At 39.3% G+C, this 22,643-nt stretch overlaps 1 protein-coding gene across 5 annotated transcripts in view; it reads right to left on the reverse strand.

Moving 5' to 3' along the window:
• The window catches only part of TTC7B (tetratricopeptide repeat domain 7B), a 128,489-nt gene that overhangs the window by 82,024 nt on the left and 23,822 nt on the right, over nt 1–22,643 (reverse strand). For all 5 annotated transcript variants that reach the window (XM_063117966.1, XM_063117968.1, XM_063117967.1 and 2 more), the window contains exons 6-7: nt 3,300–3,378; nt 1,596–1,768 (exon numbers count right to left, since the gene is read on the reverse strand). In XM_063117966.1, coding sequence (XP_062974036.1) covers nt 1,596–1,768; nt 3,300–3,378 — 252 coding nt within the window. The remainder of the gene's footprint in view (nt 1–1,595; nt 1,769–3,299; nt 3,379–22,643) is intronic.

Here is a 22,643-nt window from a genome sequence, read left to right on the forward strand (position 1 = left end):
TTATCATTAACACTTCCTACAGCGATAATTGGGAATCCAAATATCTGAAGGTTCTGCCATTTCACAGGGCTTAGCCTAGCCCATCTCAAAGGCTCAAGATGGGTAATAATTCTGAAGGCCCCAAAATGATACAAAGGTAGAAAAATACATTTCTGAAATATGCTCATGTTGGGACAATTTCCAAGTTAAGAGCTCCACAATTGTGGGGCCTGCCAGTAAAGACACTACTCAAGATGCCCATGCTATCCTAACTTGTCAAGCAGATGGAGAACTCAAGCAGTTGCTCTTCATCAATTTTGAAGGTCATTGTAAGAGAGAGAGAGATGGTGATGAACTTTTACGTATTTAAGATCAAGCCACTGGAGAACATCATCTTTTGAATCCAGTACAGTGCAGCCCATTTCAAGCATTTCCTTGCAATGCAGGACTAACACCCAATATTTTAAGATTCTTTTTGTTTAAGATATGAAGGACTCAACAGGACGGTCTGGGAATCATTCAGTCAGCAGGACTGCCTATAGTTTGAGGATTAAATCTGTCATAATCATATTGTTTATCATCACTGCCTTCTCCTTTAATATAACATAGAAAAGTTTAGAAATAAAACAGAACCATTTATCTTCAACATCAAACATAATCTATTCTTAATAGTAAGGCAAAGATGACATACACAAATCTTAGAATCATAGAACAGTAGAGTTGGAAGGGGCCTATAAGGCCATCGAATCCAACCTCCTGCTCAATGCAGGAATCCACCTTAAACCATCCCTGACACATGGCTGTCCAGCTGCCTCTTGAATGTGTCTAGTGTGGGAGAGCCCACGACCTGCCTAGGTAATTGGTTCCATTGTCATACTGCTCTAACAATCAGGAAGTTTATCCTGATGTCCAGACAGAATCTGGCTTCCTGTAACTTCAGCCCATTATTCCGTGTCCTGCACTCTGGGATGATTGAGAAGTGATCCTGGCCCTCCTCTGCGTAACAATCTTTTCAAGTATTTGATCTTGCATCATTATTATGTTTTTTACAATCTAAAACTGGTTATTTATAAAATGTTGGTGCTTCTGGGAGTAAGCTAAAAGCCGTGATAGTGAGACGATTGGAATACTAAAACGCCATAAACAATTTAGGATGCAATCTTATGCATATTTAGACTGAATAAAGTCCTACAACTCCCAACTTTCCCCAGCCGGCATGGTGGGCTGGAAAATGCTGGGAGTTATTTAGACAGGAAAAGTCCTACATGCATAGGATTACACCCTCAGGGAAACACACAACCAGTAATCTGCACGCTTTGTTATAGCCCAGCTATTCCGATGCTAACCATAACATCTACATTAAATAATTTCCAACCAACTCTTCCTTTGATAAATGATGGACTGGTCCATATCAACTCACACTCAATAGCAGACTTTCAAAACACTGTACTTAGAAAAATATTTCAATGCTATCCACCAAGGAGGATTTCTTTCTCCATCTGCACTTTACACACAGAATGACAGTTTAAGGATTGTGCCTGCATATTTTATTAGTCCAATGTAAATATTAGCAATACTATTACAATCCATATTAGTTAAATAGATAAAAAGCTTACTTTTCTCCAGAGTATACTCGTGGTCTTCTGCTAAGTGCATAAGTTTTAGTGTTTGTACTTTTCCAAAGGGGATCATTCAGCGGTGACTCATGAGGAGGGTCATCCAGAGGGTTCCAGTAACTCTGTTCACACATGCCTCGTAACAAGATTTCAGCTAATTGCCTTGCTATTGTCTTTTAACAAGGAAAAACATTTTAACCAAGTGTACAAAACCAGAATCAGGCACATTAGTAAAGTTACATACAATTCTGCCCATGAACGTTTAAGAAAAGAAGCTATTACTATAAATATTGTTGCAATATATAACTTTATTACAACAAGCAAATATGCTCTCAAAGTATATATTTATTATTATTATTATTATTATTATTATTATTATCATCATTCTTTTATGTACTGTTTCGTTACATAAAGCATCAGTATAATATAAAACACAGAATAAAATGCACCCTAAAAAACAAATTTACCAACAGAATCACCAAAAGTTTCATATAGCTGCAGATAAAATCATGTATACTAATTCTCTGAGTAGCAATACTTATGTAGCCAAAAGGTCACCATCCATACACAAGAGACTTGGACAATGCCCAAGGTTTGCAAAAGTGTGGGGGACACCCCAAAACACTCCCCCCCCACTTAGGGAGGCTGTACATGTACTGTGAGCACAGAATGCTGACTGATTGTTGGGTGCATACAACACAAAAAATAGAAGAGAAGAAACAGAATGGAGTGACTGGAAACCTGATCAGGATCATTCCATAGTGCAACATTTTGTACAGGCCCCACTTGTCAAAATTCTAACAGCTGGATCAAAAGAGCATCGGCTGTTGGGTGGTATAGAAATGCAATAAATAAAAAAGTCATGGTTTAATGCTACATATAGAAGCAGGAACAAGTCCAAATGAAACCTCGGGGCTTGTGCACTCCTTGATCCTTCTCCCACACAGCAAGCAGAACTTCTAAACAAGCCAACATCAAAAACAAACCAGCTTGTTTGACTAATTAGAGGTTGTTTTAAAACCATAATCTCTGCTTCGTACATAAGAGGCCAGGATTCTCTAAAAGCAAAGCTAAACACTAGAGATGTTCTCCTCCTGATCTCATGGGAACAGGAAAGGTTAGACACGGAATATACAAGCCAAAAGCTTAGCTCGGGCTCATTCCTGCTCATATATTTAGCATTATGAGCAAACCAGCCCAAGACATACCAGTCAACTTTCTTCTCTATTATTTACTCAGATTTTAATTTTGAACAAATGTGTATTAACTGCTAATTCTGTATTATTATTAATAATAATAATAATAATAATAATAATAATAATTTATATCCTGCCCTTTTCCCAGTACTGGGACTCAAGGCAGTTCACAAGATTAAAACATGTACAATTAAAACATATAAATATAAATTTACAAAAGTTAAAATTAAACCCACAGTAAAATTAAAAACATTTTAAAAAATTTAAAAACAATAAAGATTTAAATAATTTAAATAAAATAATCTTTTTATCTTCTAATTATGGCAACTGTCACCACACTACACTGCACAGAGCATTACTACATCACAATCCTATGCATGTTTAGGTAAAAGTAAGTCCCACTGTGTTTGATGGGGCTCACTCCCAAGTAAGCATATATAGGATTACAGCATTAATAGTTAATATCTACATTACAGGATATTATTTAATTGTAGTTAAGAAAACTTACCATGCGTAGATTTTGTGTAGTTCTTGTTTCAACAGCTCTTAGAATCTCTCTAAATCTACCGACACCTCTTGTCAAATTCCTGTACGTATACATAGAATTCAGCAACATTTCCAGCTAATATTTTAATTTTTAAAATTTGTGATATAATAAAGTAGCAGCTTTTTCCATTTGTTAAACTTCATTTAAAACATCTCATTCTTTATCCCCATTTGTAAAGATCAAATAAAGCTTTACTTCAGATTACGAGTTGGATTTAGGCTACGCAGGAGTGGAAGTTCACCCATGAGATGAACCTTCTAGAGACAGTGCCTTCCACTGCCATTTCCTGGGGGGCCCTCCAGAACAGCACTGGGGATTGCACGTCTCCCACCCTTTACTGCAGCAGGGAGCTTCCACTGGATCTTGGGCCCTTTGTTTACAGAAGGAGCACTCCCATTCATGGAAGAGCGAGTCCAGATCCAACACCATAAAAATACAGTTTAGTTTCAAAACCAAAATACAAAGTGTATGTTACTGAAAAGACACCTGGAAGGCCAAATGGACTGTTGTCATTTGAGCATTCATAGCTTAAATTAGTCTGAAGTAGGCTGCTGCCCACATTATGACTAACTAGTCTCTGGGCACCAAAGCAGTTTTTGTTGTCTTGCTATTGAAATTTTTCAGGAAGTAAATCTAGTCAAATCTAAAGCTGTCCCTGCCTGCAAAAGTAAAATAACCATGAGACTGAAGCACAAAATGGAAAAGTGAAAAACTGGATGACAAACAGCTTACAAACCTTCAATATACACTGAAAACAGTTCAAATTCAACTTTTCACCATCATCACCCCACTCCCCGGAAATACTACAGGGTTTATATTACAGGCAAGGGGCTAAGCAGAAGGGTATCACACCCATTAATACACTTTATTTTCATCCCGTGAGAAGAAATATCTCAACATTTCTTCCTCCAATAAAAAAGCACTTCCCAATATTCTAAATAAAGGGAAATAAATGAGGGACTGAATGAGCGCAAGAAGTGCATGTCTCAATCCACATTAAAAGAAATCTGTCTAAAATCAAATGAGTCTGAGAAACAGCAACATAAAAAGCAACACTTTGCAGCTAGGGAACAGGATTGGGAGGTAGCAATGCTGGCCATTGGGCTTTGCAATAAAGCTGCAGTTATGCAACTTTGAACGTTTAACTTCAGTTTGTCTAAATGTCGTGACTTCTTCTGTAAGGCACTGAACAGGATGAAATTTAATAGGGATAAATGCCAAGTTCTACATTTAGGAAATAGAAACCAAATGCACAGTTACAAGATGGGGGATACTTGGCTCAGTAATACTACAAACGAGAAGAATCTTGGAATTGTTGTAGACTGCAAGCTGAATATGAGCCAACAGTGCGATACGGCTGCAAGAAAGGCAAATGCTATTTTGGGCTGCATTAATAGAAATATAGCTTCCAAATCACGTGAGGTACTGGTTCCTCTCTATTCGGCCCTGGTTAGGCCTCATCTAGAGTACTGCGTCCAGTTCTGGGCTCCACAATTCAAGAAGGACGCAGACAAGCTGGAGCGTGTTCAGAGGAGGGCAACCAGAATGATCAGGGGTCTGGAAACAAAGCCCTATGAAGAGAGACTGAAAGAACTGGGCATGTTTAGCCTGGAGAAGAGAAGATTGAGGGGAGACTTGATAGCACTCTTCAAATACTTAAAAGGTTGTCACACAGAGGAGGGCCAGGATCTCTTCTCGATCCTCCCAGAGTGCAGGACACGGAATAACGGGCTCAAGTTAAAGGAAGCCAGATTCCGGCTGGACATCAGGAAAAACTTCCTGACTGTTAGAGCAGTTACCTAGGGAGGTTGTGGGCTCTCCCACACTAGAGGCATTCAAGAGGCAGCTGGACAACCATGTGTCAGGGATGCTTTAGGGTGGATTCCTGCATTGAGCAGGGGGTTGGACTCGATGGCCTTGTAGGCCCCTTCCAACTCTGATATTCTATGATTCTATGATTCTATGAAAGGTTCGGCATAATCCATAAATGGAGGTAGATTATCCCACACTATTCCTGTATCCAGGTCTGCTGCTTTACATATGTCTGCTATTTATTTTCCTTGCCATTTCACCCTTTAAATGTATATAATAAAATTTAAATTTAAATATATATGTACTAATCACCCATTTATTGGAATGTAGTCTCATGTAGCATATTTTTATACGAGCTTTGTACTGAACGTGGGGACTGGCACTAGAATCACGGGCACTAGTATCCAGGAGATGCTATTATATATAACTAGAACTGTCCATGAAGCCCATGATCTTATACTATCCAACATTTCAAGGTCTATAACATGTTCCAATCTCAAAATATAAATATGTATGACTAACTGATCAAGCAGCATGGGCATTTACTTTTCAGTTCATTGAGTTTACTCAATACACACTGCTCCTTGCTTATGGAAAGTTCTCAGCACTTGCAACATGTATACTTGGATGTTAAGCCCTAATTTGTTCCGTAGGAATAACTTTCAAATAAGTGTATGCAGGATTGCGAAATTAGCCTTCAATTAACCGATCACGTTTAGAATTCTTCTGTGTATGCAAAGAGTGCAAAAGCTGGTTCCATGATACTGTGGAGTTTGAGCACCACAACTTCAGTTTCCCATTCCCATCACAACAGCTGCAACTTTTGCTGCTTCTTGTCCTCCTGCTACTGGCATTAACAAGAAGATTTATGCTGGCAGAGAGACCAAATGAATCTCAAGGTGCAATTCCTCCAGCACCCCTCCCGCGGAAAATTAAGATCACTCCAGAGGACTTTGTCTCTGCAACTCAATTATGTTCCTTTAAAATGGCCGAAGCAAGAAAAAGTTGCTACTACTTCTACTACTTCCAGGTGCCCCCTCTCTCACAATATGACCTAGAAGACCAGTGGTGATCTGGAGACTTCTGGGTTGACTCCCCCACTTCCCAATGAGACAAATTCTAGAAGAAAACAGCACAATTTCCCCCTAGGAAGTTGCCCAAGGGAGCCTTTAAGGACAATGTCCCATTTTCCAATGGGAGGGATGTCTGGAGGGAGCAGAACATGTCTATTTTGTGCTCTGCTCCCTCATTACCACCCAGCAACCCTCCCTTGGAAAAGAGATCAGCAGAGCCACTCTGGTCAACCTTGGGCTCTCCTGACCTTGCTAAACACTGATGTAAAGAGCCAAACAGAATCTGTCTCTTGTCTATAAGAAGATACAATTGAGGAATGCCTGTGAGCTGCATAACCAAAGGTTCTGGATGATGCTCTTAAACTGCATAAATGTATTATTTAATTGCAAACCAATATATTTTAATTGTTACCTGATAACATGCATGCTAGTTCAGGAAGCATGTGTCATTCAAAATAGGAAACCTGATTTAAATCAATGATTAAGTTGGTCTCCCTTCCCCCCCCCCCCAGTGATTCAAATCAATGATTAAATGAATCCACTCTAGCGGCTTTGTCTTTCCATTTAACTATTAAAGCTAAGGCAGCTAAAGACTGATCCTTCTGCTGCACATCCTATTTGCGAAGAGAAGGCAACTGGATGTTCTGCACAGTTCCCTTATACAGCATGGACTTCAACGATGGCCTTTGACTTGCAGCTAGTAGCAGGGGTGAGAGAAAGTATGAGACCCTCAACTCGTTTTCCATTTCTCCGATACAGCAGGACTTGGTGCGGATAGGAGCACAGCCATGTGCTTTACTGTGCAAATACACTGCTGCTCATGCCATGAGATTACCATGCAGAAGTGTGAGCACAGACTCCAAGTACTGCATTTTCTCGTTCCCTTGAAAGGACGTACTATCAGGCAACCTCTCCTAGTTCATTTACAGGGCAATTGTATGTATGTCCACTCAGAAGTCCCAATGAGTTCAGTGGCGTTTACTCCCAGGTGTAAAGTATTGCATCCTTAATCATTAAGGTAAAAAAAAGGATACATTATTTTGCTCTGCCAAATACCGCAGAGTTAATATTTCAGAGAAACAGAGATCGAATACTAAACATCTCCTTCCTGGCTCCCACTGGGATTCCTACCAGGCCCAAGCTAAGGATCTATTCTGTATTAGATTAAAATGAATTGTCATTTACTAGTTTCTGATTTATTTACTTATAACTTTTATAACTCCTCCAAGGAGTTCAAGTCAGCATACATGTCTCCTTTCTCTGCATTTTATCTTTATAGCAACCTGCGAAGTAACTTAGGCTGAAGGATAGTGTCTGGCCCAAAGTTACCCAGTGAGATTTGTGGCTGAGTCGATATCTGGATCCAGTCTTACTCTAATCACTATACCACACTAGCAAATATATGCCATTTTAGGATAATCAATTATGACGTATTTTTAAAGGGTTGTACTACGTAACTGATTGGTTTCTAGGTAAATATGTTAAAATAAGTAAATATATACATTAATTTTATACTATAATTTGCCTGCGTTATTTGAAAGAAAGCAAAGGGGGAAATAAATGTTGCTGACACAAATAGATAATCTAAGAAAGAATAAAATTTCTTGGAATTTTTGAGAAAATAACTAATTGTGCAAATTCCCTGTGCTCATTCTAATAAACGTTTGTGCCAAATGAGAAAAGTGGGATGCCCAAATGACACAAATAACTATATTGATTATAACTATTATAGTTATTTTAGCAAATCAGACAGGTATCTAAATGGTGCAGTTGCATAATTCTAGGTGCAGGGCGGCGGGGGGGGGGAATCCACAATTCCACATCAGTTAATGGCTCAGCACTTTTATTCTACTTGGCTGAGACAATTACATTCCAGCATAGTAAGTAATGATTTATATTATGCCAGGGCACCTGTGACCCTGGCCGTGCAATGATGTGAGATTAAAATGCATTACAAGTTAGTTAATCAGCAGTCTTGCCAGGACTGCTAAAAAAAATGCAGTGCAGTGCACTTTGGCACAGTGTCAGGACTGACATTATTTCCTTTAGCAATGCCTCTGCATTGCTTTATTAAACTTCTTAATGCAGAGTTGCATAATAATTTCAAATTATTAGACTGAAATGTTCCACTTATAAAATAATGCTAATGAAATTAATCTGCCAAACATCTTCCCACTTAGTCTATATTCCTATTTTTTTGTAGTTCGCTTTTCTGTTCTAACTTCCTATACCTTCCAATGCTGCATATCAAGGGATGAGGGGGAAAAACCAAGCAATGGAAAGGGTGAACCAAAGCAAAAGAGTAGAGATGCAGTTCAAGTTTAGCGAAACATTAATTATGTCAAGCCACATAGAACTTTCCCCCTCATAAGCTAGCGTGATATAAGTAAATGAGTGCCAGTTCAATAATTACATTTAAACAAAAGTTGTCTTTAATGTCAACGGTCTATTTTAAAGGGTTGTTCCTTATTCTAGAAAACTCCAAAGAACATCATGGATGCCCCCTTTTAAAGATGTCACAGTTGAAACCTATTGGCTTATAGACTTTTCTGGATGCTAAGCAAAACAATTTTTAAAAAAAGAAGCCAACAACAAAAATTGCAGCTTAATAGTTTGTTAAGGGATTAGCTACAAAGCAGTGGTAACTTACACACAGAAGGGCCCAGGTTCACCCCCTGGCATCTCCAGTTAACATTAGACCAACTAGTAGATAAGGATGGGAGAGAAATACATTTGGTTCACATTTAATACAAACTTAACTAATTTGCAGTTTCCAAATCAATATGCAAACCGAAACACAGTTATAATTAGATATCCATATTTCTCCAAGGTTTGTGAAGCAGTTCTCCAATAAGAACATAAGAACGTAAGAAGAGCTATGCTGGATCTGACCAAGGATCCATCTAGTCCAGGACTCTGCTCACACAGTGGCCAAGCAGCCATCAGCCAGGGATAAACAAGTAGGACATGGTGCAACAGCACCCCGCCACCCATGTTCCCCAGTAACTGGTGCACACAGGCTTATTGCCTCAAATACTGGACAATACATACAAAATGCTTATATTGGGGGAAATTGATTGTAGAAATGCGTATATCATGAGATGTGGGGGGGGCGGAATTGTATGAATTTTTTCACACAGACTTTTTAAAAATCTCAAACTGATGCAGACTTGGAAGGAACTGAACTTATGATTCAGAAAATGAGAAATTGAGAGGAATAAAAATGGTCAGATTTGTCCATCCCAAGGAGTACGCATGCACACCAGCCATTCCCCATCTTTCAAGCATAGTCACACATTTGAAGCCCTGCGGACAGGGTAAATGGCTTGGGGAGGCAATTTAGACCAGAAAGTGCTGGGCAAGCACCGGCCACTTCTCTGGGTTTTAAATTCATCCCTCTTGAAGTTACAATGCATTTGCAAAAACAAAACAAAACAAAACACCTGTTTTGGAAACAGGAGAACCAAAAACTGCAATCCTCATTTTCCTCAGCACCCAAAATGGTGTATAAGCCAGCATTATGATTTATTTGAATACAGATGTCAAATCAACGTTTCAAAGAGATTAACAGTATTTTGGATCTAGGATATGTTTTAAAAGGTATGGTATGCTGTTAACATGTAGTTAACCCCTTCAATGAAGCTCAATTTGGGGAGCTATTTTCCTGTTCATTCTCATATATGGATTAATTGCAGCAGAGTACAGAGGAAACAAATGGATAGTCAGTTGAGGTCTGCCTGTATGAGTTGGTGCAACTCATATTTCTTTCTTAATTCTATCATCAACTACTGATATGCCCTACTCACCTTTGTTTTCATCAAATGCTATTTATCCTACCCTGATCAACTCATGTAGCACCAAGTGTTTAATTCCCCCATATAGTATTATTCTACACACACTATTTCATTTTTAAAATGTAGATGGTGTAACCTGTCTAAAACTGGAATTAATTCAATGCATTTTTAACATGCACAGTAAGTTAAAAATGCATTTTTAAAGAGTAACTGCTTGGACTGGTTTAATTATCTTTGAACCCTGGCCACCAGTTTAAATAACATTTCCTCGAGTTTAAATCTGCTGACTTTATTCCCACTGTATGCATATGTATAATTAGGGCAATTCTTCCGGGGTGATTTCTGGATTGTTCAGACTTTAATTCCTGAGGCAAAAACAAACCCCTCCAGAACACATTTAGAAGCCTATTATTTCAGGAAAGGGAGAATACATCAACATTAGCAGTGGTTTCTACTTTATTTCCAATGAAAGTACACAAGATGTTCAGTAAAATTTTCATTAATTAATAATAAACTCGATCTTCAGGGGCCAAAAACTTTAAAAATGCCTTAGAAAAATAGCAGTAATATATATGTTCAAGATTTGGAAGGTGAGAAGAAAGAATGAAAGATGAAATAAAGGCTTAGGAGCCAGATCTGTATTCACATAATGCAACAACTTTGCTGAAGCTCAGCAGGACTGGATCTGGTAGGGGGCCCTAGACCTTAAGCACGATTGAAGAAAGGTGAAATATTATCCATGTAACAAAGCCAGTTCAGTAAAGAGAACACCAATTTGTGTAGTTAAGATACGTATACACAGACTGTTTCTACACCTGCCTTTTCCCCCGGGATCGTCTCGGGATCATCCCTGTGTGTGCATCCAAATGACACACAGGGGATCCCGGGAGCAGCCAGGGACGATCCCTCCATTTTCCTGGGAAAATCCTTAGGTGTAGAAAGGACCTCAGTGATCGCAAATGTAGTTAACATTCAGGGCTTGCTAGTTCTTCCAACATTTTCTACATCATAGCAAGTACACTGAAACTAGATACAAAGGGTTTTGAAACAAGGCTGAGACTAAGTTATGTTCATCCTTGCTCCCTCCTAAACTAAACTCCATATTTTTTTAGCTTCTCCTTTTACAGGGAGAGCTGCATTCATCTGAGTGCAGTTATAATACTTTGTGGATTCCACCTTTCTATAGTTCCTCTGTTCAGCCATTACCTCCTATACTCTGCTGTGGTATTTTGGCAGCTGCTGTTTCTCTCACTGCTACAAATAAATCCCTAAAATGAAACTAAGCATCAGCAAATTCGTTTATGAGCAGTGCGGAAAAGCTAAAGGCCTCTTCCAACATTACGTCAGCATATGGGAACCGCCACAGGAGGTCACCTTCCTGTGCCGTTCCGATATCAGATACCCCAGTTCATGTGGGAGGGGTGACTTCTTCCAGCATCCTAACTGGCCTATCTTCTGGGAAAGACAACACTAGTGTAGGTTGTAATGGCGTCATTTCTTCCCAAAACAGAGTGGCACAGGAAGGAGATACACTGCAGCAACTTCTATACTGCAGAGATAACACTGGAAAGGTCCTATGGTGCTGCTATACTGCTCCTGTTTCGGCTTCCTCCACATCCCATAGCAACTGATCACTAGTTTTAAGTTGCTTTGGTATGGAGGAGATTAAACTTTAAAGTTTCATGGATGGTGATGAACTGCCCATACATTAACTGTGATTAAGCTCACAGTTCCTTGAACTACTGGTTTTCGATCATGCCAGTCTGGGTTCTGCATCACCCTAAGACGTAATGGAAATACTTTAATGCGTAAGATGTGCTATCAGTTCTAGAAAAGATTTTAATAGGATATGGCATATCATAAAAGGGATGTTCTATAAGAATACTTCTTTTCAAAAACACGTCTATAATGGCTATAGAAATTGAACTGATTCTTAAAAGACCACAGTTCATAAACTACAGTATATAGGAGCAAACATTCTCTAATTTAGGATGTACTTTTGGAATCAAACATTTGGCTTCAGGACATCCATGTACTCCAAACTGCATCCCTGTGCTGCTTTATCATCCCACACAATTGGTATTTTTAGATATTTTGGATCGAGGAGAGTAGAATGCAGTTTGTAGCTTGGCAACAGAAATTGAGGATAGCTAGAATTGCATTTTAAAGAAGAGGCACACCATGCTGTCATGTTGTCCCTTTTTGTACCCTTGGACATCCAATAAAATTTCTGTTTGTAACTGTAGAATTCAGTTCCCTTAACATGAGCTTGCAACAAGCATAGTCACAAACGTAGCACCGTTAACTACCAGGACAAAGGTTAGTTTAAGAGGTTTTTATTGCAGGAATGTTCAGGAAATCTGGCACGCCAGATAAACAAACTCCATGCTAATTAATTTTCCTTATAAAGGAAGCTGTGAATCAGTGAGCATGTTTTCACACTAACCACTGCAAGACCCCACAACGTATAATGAAAAGAGGCTCACTGCTTACAAATAAGGATTTCTATGCCAGAAACTAGCATCATAAGGTGGGAATTGACACTTTTAAAAAAAGTAAGATTTTTTTAAACCGCAAATTTACAAAGCTTAGCAATTCGTTTGAGATTAACACCTGTACAAATGTATGCCCTTGAATGGTAAAACACAAGTTAAAGCCATTTAACATTTTCATATATTTCATAATATATGACAACAGTGCTTCTTTTTCTAAACAAAAAATCCACAAGGGTGGGTTCTAAATATTAACTCAGCATGCTTAACATGGCCAGATGACAGCCTCTCCCCTCTGCAGTATGTGAGTTTGGAGCAGAGCAGGGATTGTTCCTGAAACCATCCTGCACTGCCAAGGAGCACAAAGCACCTCTGAAGCTCCGTTCAATATAGATGAGCTCCCAACATTCACCCAGGCTTGAAGCTAGGAGCAAAGTTCAATGTAAGAAGACTCCTGCCCCTCCCTGAAGTCGGAAAATGGGCAGGGTCGTGGAGAGAAGTAATTTTCACTGGCTCTCAAAATTTGTGGACCCTTCTACAGAGAATATTTGCATATATTTATTTGTTTCATTTATTTAAAATATTGTATTTAAAATGCAAGCTGCGGCATGCTGGGAGTGCTAGTCCAACACATCTAGAGGGCACCAGGTCGGGGAAACCTGAGGTATACATCATTACTTTAACCTTGCAATTTAACAGTGGTCCAATTGCCAGGGGAAAGAAGCAACTGCCCCTTGTAGTTAAGATGGGCAGATCCTGAAATATAGCTCAGCACCATGTGGATCACTCGTGCAATTGTCTTCCTTCTGTTTTAAAGGCTACTGACTATTTTATTATTATTATTATTATTATTATTATTATTATTATTATTATTTGCATTGTTATACCACCCAACAGCCGAAGCTCCCTGGGCGGTTCACAAAAACTAAAACCGTTCAAAGTATAAAACAAACAATATAAAAACATGATATAAAATACACATTAAAAATTGATTAAAAACATACCATACATGATTAAAACTTTATTTATTACCTTTATATTTATTAATTTATTTAAAATATTTATATCCCGCCCTATATCACTAAGATCTCAGGGTGGCGTACAGATAAAAACATACAGTATAAAACAATAAATATACACAATTTAAAACAAATTAAACCATGTATTATTTATTTAAAATAAGCTCTCTGGGGGGGTTACAAAAGTTAAAAACAGTGAGCATTAAAAACAAATATACAAAAAATTTAAACCAACAAAAGCATAAAAACAACAATATCCATTTAACACAACTATTCTGGGCTCAGTTAAAAACTCAGCATATGTTAACTGCCTGGGAGAAGAGAAAAGTCTTGACCTGGTGCCAAAAAGATAACAATGTTGGCACCAGGCAAGCCTCATCAGGAAGATTATTCCAAAATTGAGGGGGGGGCACCACTGAAAAGGCCCTCTCCCTTGTTGCCATCCTCTGAGCTTCCCTCGGAGTAGGCACTCGGAGGAGGACCTTAGATGTTGAGCGTAATGTACAGGTAGGTTCATGTCGGGAGACGCGTTCCATCAGGTATTGTGGTCCCCAGCCGTGTAAGGCTTTATAAGTTAAAACCAGCACCTTGAATTGGGCTCAGAAACATACAGGCAGCCAATGCAAGCTGGCCAGAATCTCTAATATGTTTGAACCTTCTGGTTCCTGTTATCAATCTGGCTGCTGCATTTTGCACAAGCTTATTTAAGGACGACAAAGAAAAGAAGAGAGCAATGCACAGAAACCAACCAGTGCTGCAACATGACTTGAACCCAGAGGCCTTCTTGGATAACAGCAAGGACCTAATCCATGTGCTAGGCTGCCACTGCAGGAAAAGGACCTGGGTGTGGAAAACCTGAACTATACCCTTTAAATTTGGTACACAGTCTTATTTTTCTAAAAGAACAGCACCTTGCTCAGATGAGTGTTTGGTCACATAATTCTCATATAAATCTCAAATATATTCACTCTTTTCCATCCTTTGGATATGCCCTACTAACTGATATGAAAGGGTTAACTTCCTGGAAGCAGCCTAGTCACATATACAAAATGAATTTGCATAGCAGGCAGTGTATTAGCTTACCCTTCTTAGATTGGAATTTAGACCTCTAACCTCAAATGGCCTAGATTGTCAATCCTCCCCTGGGGTTGGGTAAGACGCCCTTTCTACCCAGTCAATGGAAACACAGCTTTCCATCTGTAGGAAGCATTCCCTTTTTAAAGGAATGTGTGAGAGAGAAATGGTGAGTTTAAAGTTCTCTTCTGGAAAGGACAGCAAGTTCTTCTTGCTGAAGATAGTTTAGGTTTTGAAAAAAAAAATCTCTGCAACTGAAGCCTGAGTGTGCACTAGCTAGAACAGGGATGCTAAACCTCTTTCAGGCCAAGCGCTGAATTCCATTTCAAAGGCTGCATTCCAGTGGTGGGTGGGGCCAGAGGCAAAAGGGGCAGGGCCAAAATTCCGGCATATTTTAGCTTAGAGCTCTTAATGCCTGTAACTAAGTCGTAGGAGAAGTATTTCAACCTTTTAGAAATGGCAGGGAGGACGGGGATCTGCACAAAAGCCAGGATACCACCAAACAATTGGTTGCTGGGAGAAAGGAGGTGGGGCCAGGAAAAGGGGTGGGGTCATCTAGGGAAACCTCGAGGGCCAGATCAGGACCCCAGGAGGGCCGGATTTGACCCCCAGACCTTAAGTTCGACACCCCTGCCCATGCAGCTAGGGATGTTTGAAGTTGTAACACTAGGTTTTAGCGACCCTTGTGTTTTATTTATTTTTCAACTTTCACATCTTTTAAATGTCTCTAAACTCTGATTCCCTTGTTTATTTAAAATATTCAAAGGACACCTTTCAGAACTATGTTTACCTAAGGCAGCTAACACTATAACTATAAAATTCAATGTAATATATCTTTATTAATAAAACTTTACAATTTTAAATTCTCTCTCTCTCTCTCTCTCTCTCTCTCTCTCTCTCACACACACACACACACCCAGACACACACCCTGCATAAAACCATTTCCAAGCCACAGCAGTAAAACAACTGAATAACAGCATATCCAAACACAGCAACCAAAAGCCATTTTAAACATGTGGATTTTTAAGTCTTTTTGAATCCTACATCAGTTGAGAGGATATCTTGTCACGTACAGACCACTACTGAGAAGGCCCTGCCCCTAATGCTCATCAGTCTAACTCATCTTAACAGTGGTCCAACAAGCAGAACCTAATTTTGTTCTTTTATACCAGAAGATGGTACACTCTACCCCCTACTCACCACTTGGCTTCACACTACAGGGTCTGGAATCATCCCTGGTTATATCAAGTTCCTTGAGAAGTAATTTTGTTTCATTGGAATCATTGGGGGATTAGATATTTTTGCATAGCCCTTTTGAAAAGTGGGGTGGTACATTTTGTACCCTAAATGTACAAATGCATTTTTAGTAGAAAGGTGATATAAATTAAATAGAAGTCCCAGGAAAACCTTGGCACCTCAGGTGGCTCCAGGCACCTCCATTTTAAGTACCGCCTAAATTCAAAGACAAGCAGCAATAGCATATATCAAACACTTTTTTATTTTTAGTTGAAAGGCTGGATGTAAATTTAATTACTAAATAGTAGAGAGGTGAGTACAGCCAGAGCACCCATCCTTACTTTAAAGCCTGAATAAACTACAATCAGAAAGCTTTCAACAAAATGACACAGCTGTCTCACCCAGTAATTAAAAATAAAATCTTACTGGCAGTTAATTAGCTACAAAAAGGACATCTGGTTGCTTTTATGTATCGCCATCATCAACTTGAGAGCCTATTATAAGCTATACAGTACAGTATTTTAAATAAGGTATTTGGACTACTTCACAAAATACGGTAAAAATACAGTAAAAATATAATGAAAATCAATAAAACTACACTAAAAAGTATCTTTCAGAAAAGAAAATGGGCATAGAAAGAAAAGTTGCATTTAAGCGGAATGGACCTCTAAAAGCACTAGCGGAATAGAGATGCTTTCAGGCACTTTTCAAAAGGTCAGAATGAAGGAACAAATTCAATGCTGAGAGAAAAGGTGACAGCACAGGTACAATACTGCATCCCTTGCAAATCATAGTTTTCAAATTGGGAGCTGGCCCCAGGTTCAGATGCTTCTCCTCTCTTCCTCCCATCTCTGTAATTACGTCCTCCCTCCCCATCACCGCTAGCTGTAGTTTCACATTGCATGCACACACAAACTACGGTTAATGCAAACCAGCATCTCCTGCAAACCAGATATTTGCAAAACAGGCTCAAAATGGGTTTCCAAACCACAGTTTCCACAGGATCCAAGGTAATCATAACTTTCACTGGTGATCATGTAATGCAAAATGACTATTAGTTCCAAGAAAGGAAGAGAAGGAGACTTCACTTCTGAGACAGAAGGAGTGAATGGGAACATCTCCCCAGGCTGGCTCTGATGTACAAACCCTGCTTGGAAATCTTTACAGGGTGGAAGATCATTCCACTTACCATATAATCAGAGGGTGTAGTCCTACCATCTATCCTTACAGTCAGAGCTGTGAGTAAGTTTTTAGCACCTTCCATACAGAGTACATTAGTCTAAAACCATCCTATGCAAAATAAAATGAAGGCTCTGTTTTTAAATTGCTCCACTGATTTGGCTTACATCTGGATACTTTACAGCCTTTGTAGACAAACCCAAACTAAGTTCTTATTGTCAACCAATACAAGACACATACAATGTAACGGAGCTCTGCACAACAACAATAAAACAAATTTACAGGTTCAAACTATCAATCGCACCAATATTGAGAAATCAAACTGAGCATGAACTTTGTTTAAAGAACTAGAATGAGAAAAACAACTGTAATGAAAGGGGCTTTTGTTTGTTTGCTTTTTTAGCAGAAATGCTTAATACAGCATTCAACACAATGCAGAGATCCATGGTAAAACAGCTTGATGTTATAGTATAGCAATGTCTCATTGGTATTCTGTTCCAAAGTCAGCGCTTCAGACAGCACTGAGAACACATGACATTGTACAAGTGGTCTTAGGAATGCAAAACTAAGTATTTCTGACAGTTCATCTTACCTGAATGTCTAAGGGGATGTTACATCCCCTTCCATTTAGACATATTTTTCTGTTCACTCAAGGGTTTAATAAAAACACTATCCATAAAAGCAAGTGAAAATCACAGATTTACTCCGTAGTTATTAAACCAGTCTAAAAAAGAGCCAATCCAGAGATATAAAACAAAAGAATCATATGATCATAGCAATGAGACAGAAGGATGATCTTTGCAGGGAGAGATTCCAAATTAATTAAAGGAGAAAGGCAAAACAAGAGAGAAATGCCAGTGAAGAGTAGTTTGCAAGAGATAAAACAATACATTCCATCTCCTTCCTTGAGCCCTTAATACATGCCCAAAGTATAAAGTGGTTTATACATTGTTACTTATGTCACTGTAATTGCAAATAGTATTTGGATGATTATTTTATTATTGACACAAACTTCTTCTGGCCTCATGTGCATCACCTGTGCATGGAGTTCCCATTTATCTTTTCCCCAGTATATGCAGGAGCAGTGGGCCAGGACAGTCCAGGAAACAGGTAGTCCATGGGTGCCCTCCCATATTCTCTTATGTCTATCCAGGTTCCCTCTTTGGTCACTGGAAGTTAAGAGGGGGTGAAAAGGATTTCCCATTTCCTGAACTGCTCTGGTGTTGGGGGGAAGAGAGAACAGGATTCTATTAAGTCCTGCAGCAATTCATTTATACATGTACACTGTTCTCTGAAGCGGAGAAGGATCATGCCCAAAGTAATTCAGGTGTCTAATTATTAATATCAGAACACTTCATAGAATGCATTGATGGTTTCTATTGAAGTGTGCTGTAGTTGTAGAGGTCCAAAATGTTTACATCTCTTCTTTCAAACTACAGTAAGGATGAGGCAAAAGAGTCAGCTGGATAACCAACCAAAAAGTTAATTCATATGAATAATTTCTTTAGTTGTCCCTCAACATATTTTTATATTTAAAATAGTCTACTTCTTCTTACACAAAAGATAGTCCTCCATTTCCACGTAAAACACATTATTTACAACATTGTCATTTGTCTCTTATTTTTGGGAAAAGATATTAATGACAATTTGACTTGTAAGAAACTTGCATGTTATATTTGAGCATAAAATGGGGTCAGATTTTGGAAGGGTAATTGCCTTTTCGTGTCTATCCTAAATGCTCTTTTTGTTTCAGTTTATCTACAAGATAATGGACCTTGAAATTTCCAGTGGTGTCTCTAAAAGGAGTTCAACATTTTTGTTTAAAACAAAACCTTTGTAGATATAGTTAATAATGGGAAAGATTAACTGGAGCAGTTGGGCCATCTTAAATGTGATTGTTCTACTTCAATAAGCAACACTGCATAACATATACCAGTTTCTAGGTCTATCTTTTCTACAGATGAGAGATCCTTACATATATTCGAATTAGTTTGTGGCCTCTCTTCTCTTGCATATACACACGTATATACTTAGCAGTTGTGATCAATACACTGAGGACACTATCATACATATAGGTCAACGGATAGAAAATAACATGTCGAGCATGCACTTGTCCAGGACAAACAACTTTGCCCTAATTCTGTGAGCAATCTGGAAGAATATCCTGTCTTAACAAAACCCACCATTTAATGCTTTTAAATATCGCTCTACAGTCAATGCACATTTTCAACTACCTACCACTGGTGAAGTATCCAGAGGGAGAGGCGGGTTGTTGTTGTTGTTGTTATTATTATTATTATTATTATTATTATTATTATTATTATTATTTTATTTAGGTCTGTCTCTCAGCATACACTAATGATTACTTCACACATTATGCAATGGTAATTCCACTGCATGTACAAGTAGCTTGATCTATTTCAATCCTGGCGCCTTTTTCATTCTCAGCTCCTCAGCTCAGCTCCTCCACTGCTCAGCCCGGGCACCCAGACCAGCAGGATCCAGATTAGTGCGACCCCTTTAAATGGGAAGCACCCACCCCAGGCTTGCTGAGGGAGGGAGCGAAAAGAGAGCGAACGCCTCTGTTTGCAGCCGGGGTGGGAGGGCACACCAAGCAAGGTATGTCTCTTTATTAGTGTTTTGGTGCTTCTGAAACATTTCAATTCACTGTTAAAAGGACTCTTCTTAAACAATATTAATACATGTGTGGATTGAGGAGGGTCTTGTTGGCAGCACAGCTCCGGACAACTTGGGCTGATGGAGCACCTCTCCCAGCATGACCCTACCCAAATATACTACACTCATCATCTAAGGCCCTCCTCGGAGTGCCTCTTCCTAGCAGAGGTTTGCAAAAAATGGAGGGTTTTGGGGTTTTTTTTAAACTTAGGATACTGCTGTGATTGACCTGCTTTTTAAGCACATGCGTTCTCTTGCAGCAGCATTTTGACCCCGCCGGGCGCTCCTTGGCGTGGGGATTGCCACCACCGTTAACCCCTCCGCCCTCCCTCCCCGACCCCATTGGACTCCCAGTGGGCACTGGGCATGAGTTTGTGGAACCAAGGGGGTGGTTACCTGAAAAAGTTTGGAAACCACTGTTCTAGAAAGTGGCTACCCTAAGGGACCACCCACCTCCTCTCTACTCTGCCCACTTGACCCTGCGGCGAACTATGGGATCTGTCAACTCTGTCTCCTCCCCCTCCAACAGAGGCTGAGTTCCCAGGGCCAGGAGGAGGGTGGTCTCTGAGTCTTCAGCATCATGACCAATAAGCTCCTGAGAAGATTCATCCTTGACTCCCGAAGAATCTTGGAGAATCTCCTCTCCTGTTTTGGCAAATATTCTGGTCCTCCTCCTCCTCCTCCTCCTCCAGATTCTGAGTCTGATTCAGACCCCGAAACCCTTTCCCCCACACTAGGGAGAACAAGCCTGATCCTGACACCATCAAATCATTGTCATTCTGTATTTTCATCCATCTTTTCTCAGAGAGCAGAAAGTCTGACGTTTTGTTTTAGAAGAGTGGAATAGTAGCACAATCTCCACAGCTATAGCTATCTTTGGCAGTACTCCTCCATCTGTTTAAAAGGGTGGTGTTTTGATGTGAACAGTAATGTATTGGGAAAGTGAACCTATGTAGCTCAACACATATTCATTACAACCTCTGCAGTTGGCACCATTTTATGGCCACTTTTATTTGTTCTATTTTTTAATAGGCACTATGAAAGTAGGATATAGCACAACACCACCATAATGATCCAGGTAAGGCTAAGCCCAGAGAGACCCAGGTTCAAACCCACACCTAGCCATAAAGCTCATAAGGTGACATTGGACCAGTCACACATACTCAGCCTAATCTACTACACTAGCTGTTGTGAGAAGACAATGGGGAAGGGAACTATGCACTCCTGAGCTCTTAGTGGGGGGAGGGCATAATAAAAATGTAATAAAAATAATTATTACATTTTCACAATAACCGCTATCTACTTCATTTTTAGTAATTAGTATCCAAACTGTTGATTATTGTCTTGTTTGTTGTTTTTTGAAGTATTTAACAGTACTTTGTTGGTGGAGACAAGATTTGGAAACTATTTTATGTTAAGTCCTAGACTAGACTCTGTTTTTCCTTTTTCCATATTTCTGGACGATTCTGCAAATCCTGGATAAAGTGTGGAGTCAGCAAAAGACAATCACTGAAAGGTCAACTTTGCAGATGGGCTTGATGGAATAATTGGACTATGACATAGTGTTAATTTTTCTATTAGTGCCAATTATGTATTGCATCATTTGTACTGAGAAGTGTATATAAAGAGTGTTTGGAATCACTGTAACCAGATTAAATATCACTCTTGTTGCTGTGAAGCCTGTTGTAAGCTGTATATCTTGTGACCATGTGTGAGTATTGAATTGTACATTGTCTTGCCATAACTAATTATTTTATGCCAGTAAAGTATTTATTTTTGTACACTACAAACAAAAATCTCTGCCTTATATTTTTGAGTCTTTGCTGTGTTCATAGTTAAGAGCCGCTGTATACTCTGCTATCACTGTGAGTCTGTATTTTACAGCACACTTAAGTTCAGTGATTACCCCGACATTTTATGTATCTCTTCACAGGTGCCTGGGCTCAAAAGGTTCCATTTTGGGAAGGTAAGCTAACAGAGATATAGCTAATAAGGACAAATCAAAGCTTGAAAATTTCCCTACAAGATCCTCTATTGACATGGCATGGGAATGGTGCCCACCTCCTATTCAGCTAGTATGGAACCTCATGAGATCATAAATGCTAAAGCTTTCGGCGTGGATTCTAATCTAATCAGCCTCACTGTATGACCCTATTGAATTGGCCACCAAAAGTACTAAGAAGGGTGCTATATATATATGGATACTATAAATCCACTTCTGCCTAAACATCTTTCTTAAATAGGAAAGCAATCATTCTTTGGGGTCACACTTGGAAATTGCCTTTTGTAGCCTACCTCACTGCTTTCCAGCCAAGTCTATATATGCCCTTGCACACCAGAATTTCCTTAAGTTCTTGCCTGCCCTCTTTTCCCATAAATCTCATTTTTGTTCCCCCTTTCTTCAGCTCTTATTCCCAAAGTTTGTGAGCTCCTACCTGAGTGTCCACCCTTGTACCCTTAGATCTTTGCCCCCTTCTCCACTGTTCAAACAGAACACATCTCTAAGGTTGCAATCCTATATGCACTTACCTGGAAGTAAGACCACTGAACTCAATAGGAGTTACTTCTGAATAGACATGTGTAAGATTGCCCTGTAAATCTCTTTTCCTGCAAATTTCCCATTGTTCCTCTTCAGAAGCCATTTCTTCAGAAAACATGTGACAAATTCTCAACCTGTCCTTCTCTCCCTGTTCCTGGGAAACCTTAAATAGTTAACTATTTAATTGTTGTTTTGTTACGTTTTCTCAATAAATAATCGTTTCTGAAAAGCTCTGATCTCATCTCTGTTCCCCACTTCAGTACTTTATATAGGCACTCCACTATCCACAACTAAACCATCCAGAGTGCTAGTTCCAGGCCTGCTTTACTAAACAGACAAGGGCCTGTCCTCTGGCAGAACAGAGGAAGGGCACAGTGGGAAATGGTTCCCCTAGTACATTTGAATTAAAT

Source organism: Elgaria multicarinata, chromosome 2, assembly GCF_023053635.1.
Source record: "Elgaria multicarinata webbii isolate HBS135686 ecotype San Diego chromosome 2, rElgMul1.1.pri, whole genome shotgun sequence".
Classification (NCBI taxonomy): domain Eukaryota; kingdom Metazoa; phylum Chordata; class Lepidosauria; order Squamata; family Anguidae; genus Elgaria; species Elgaria multicarinata.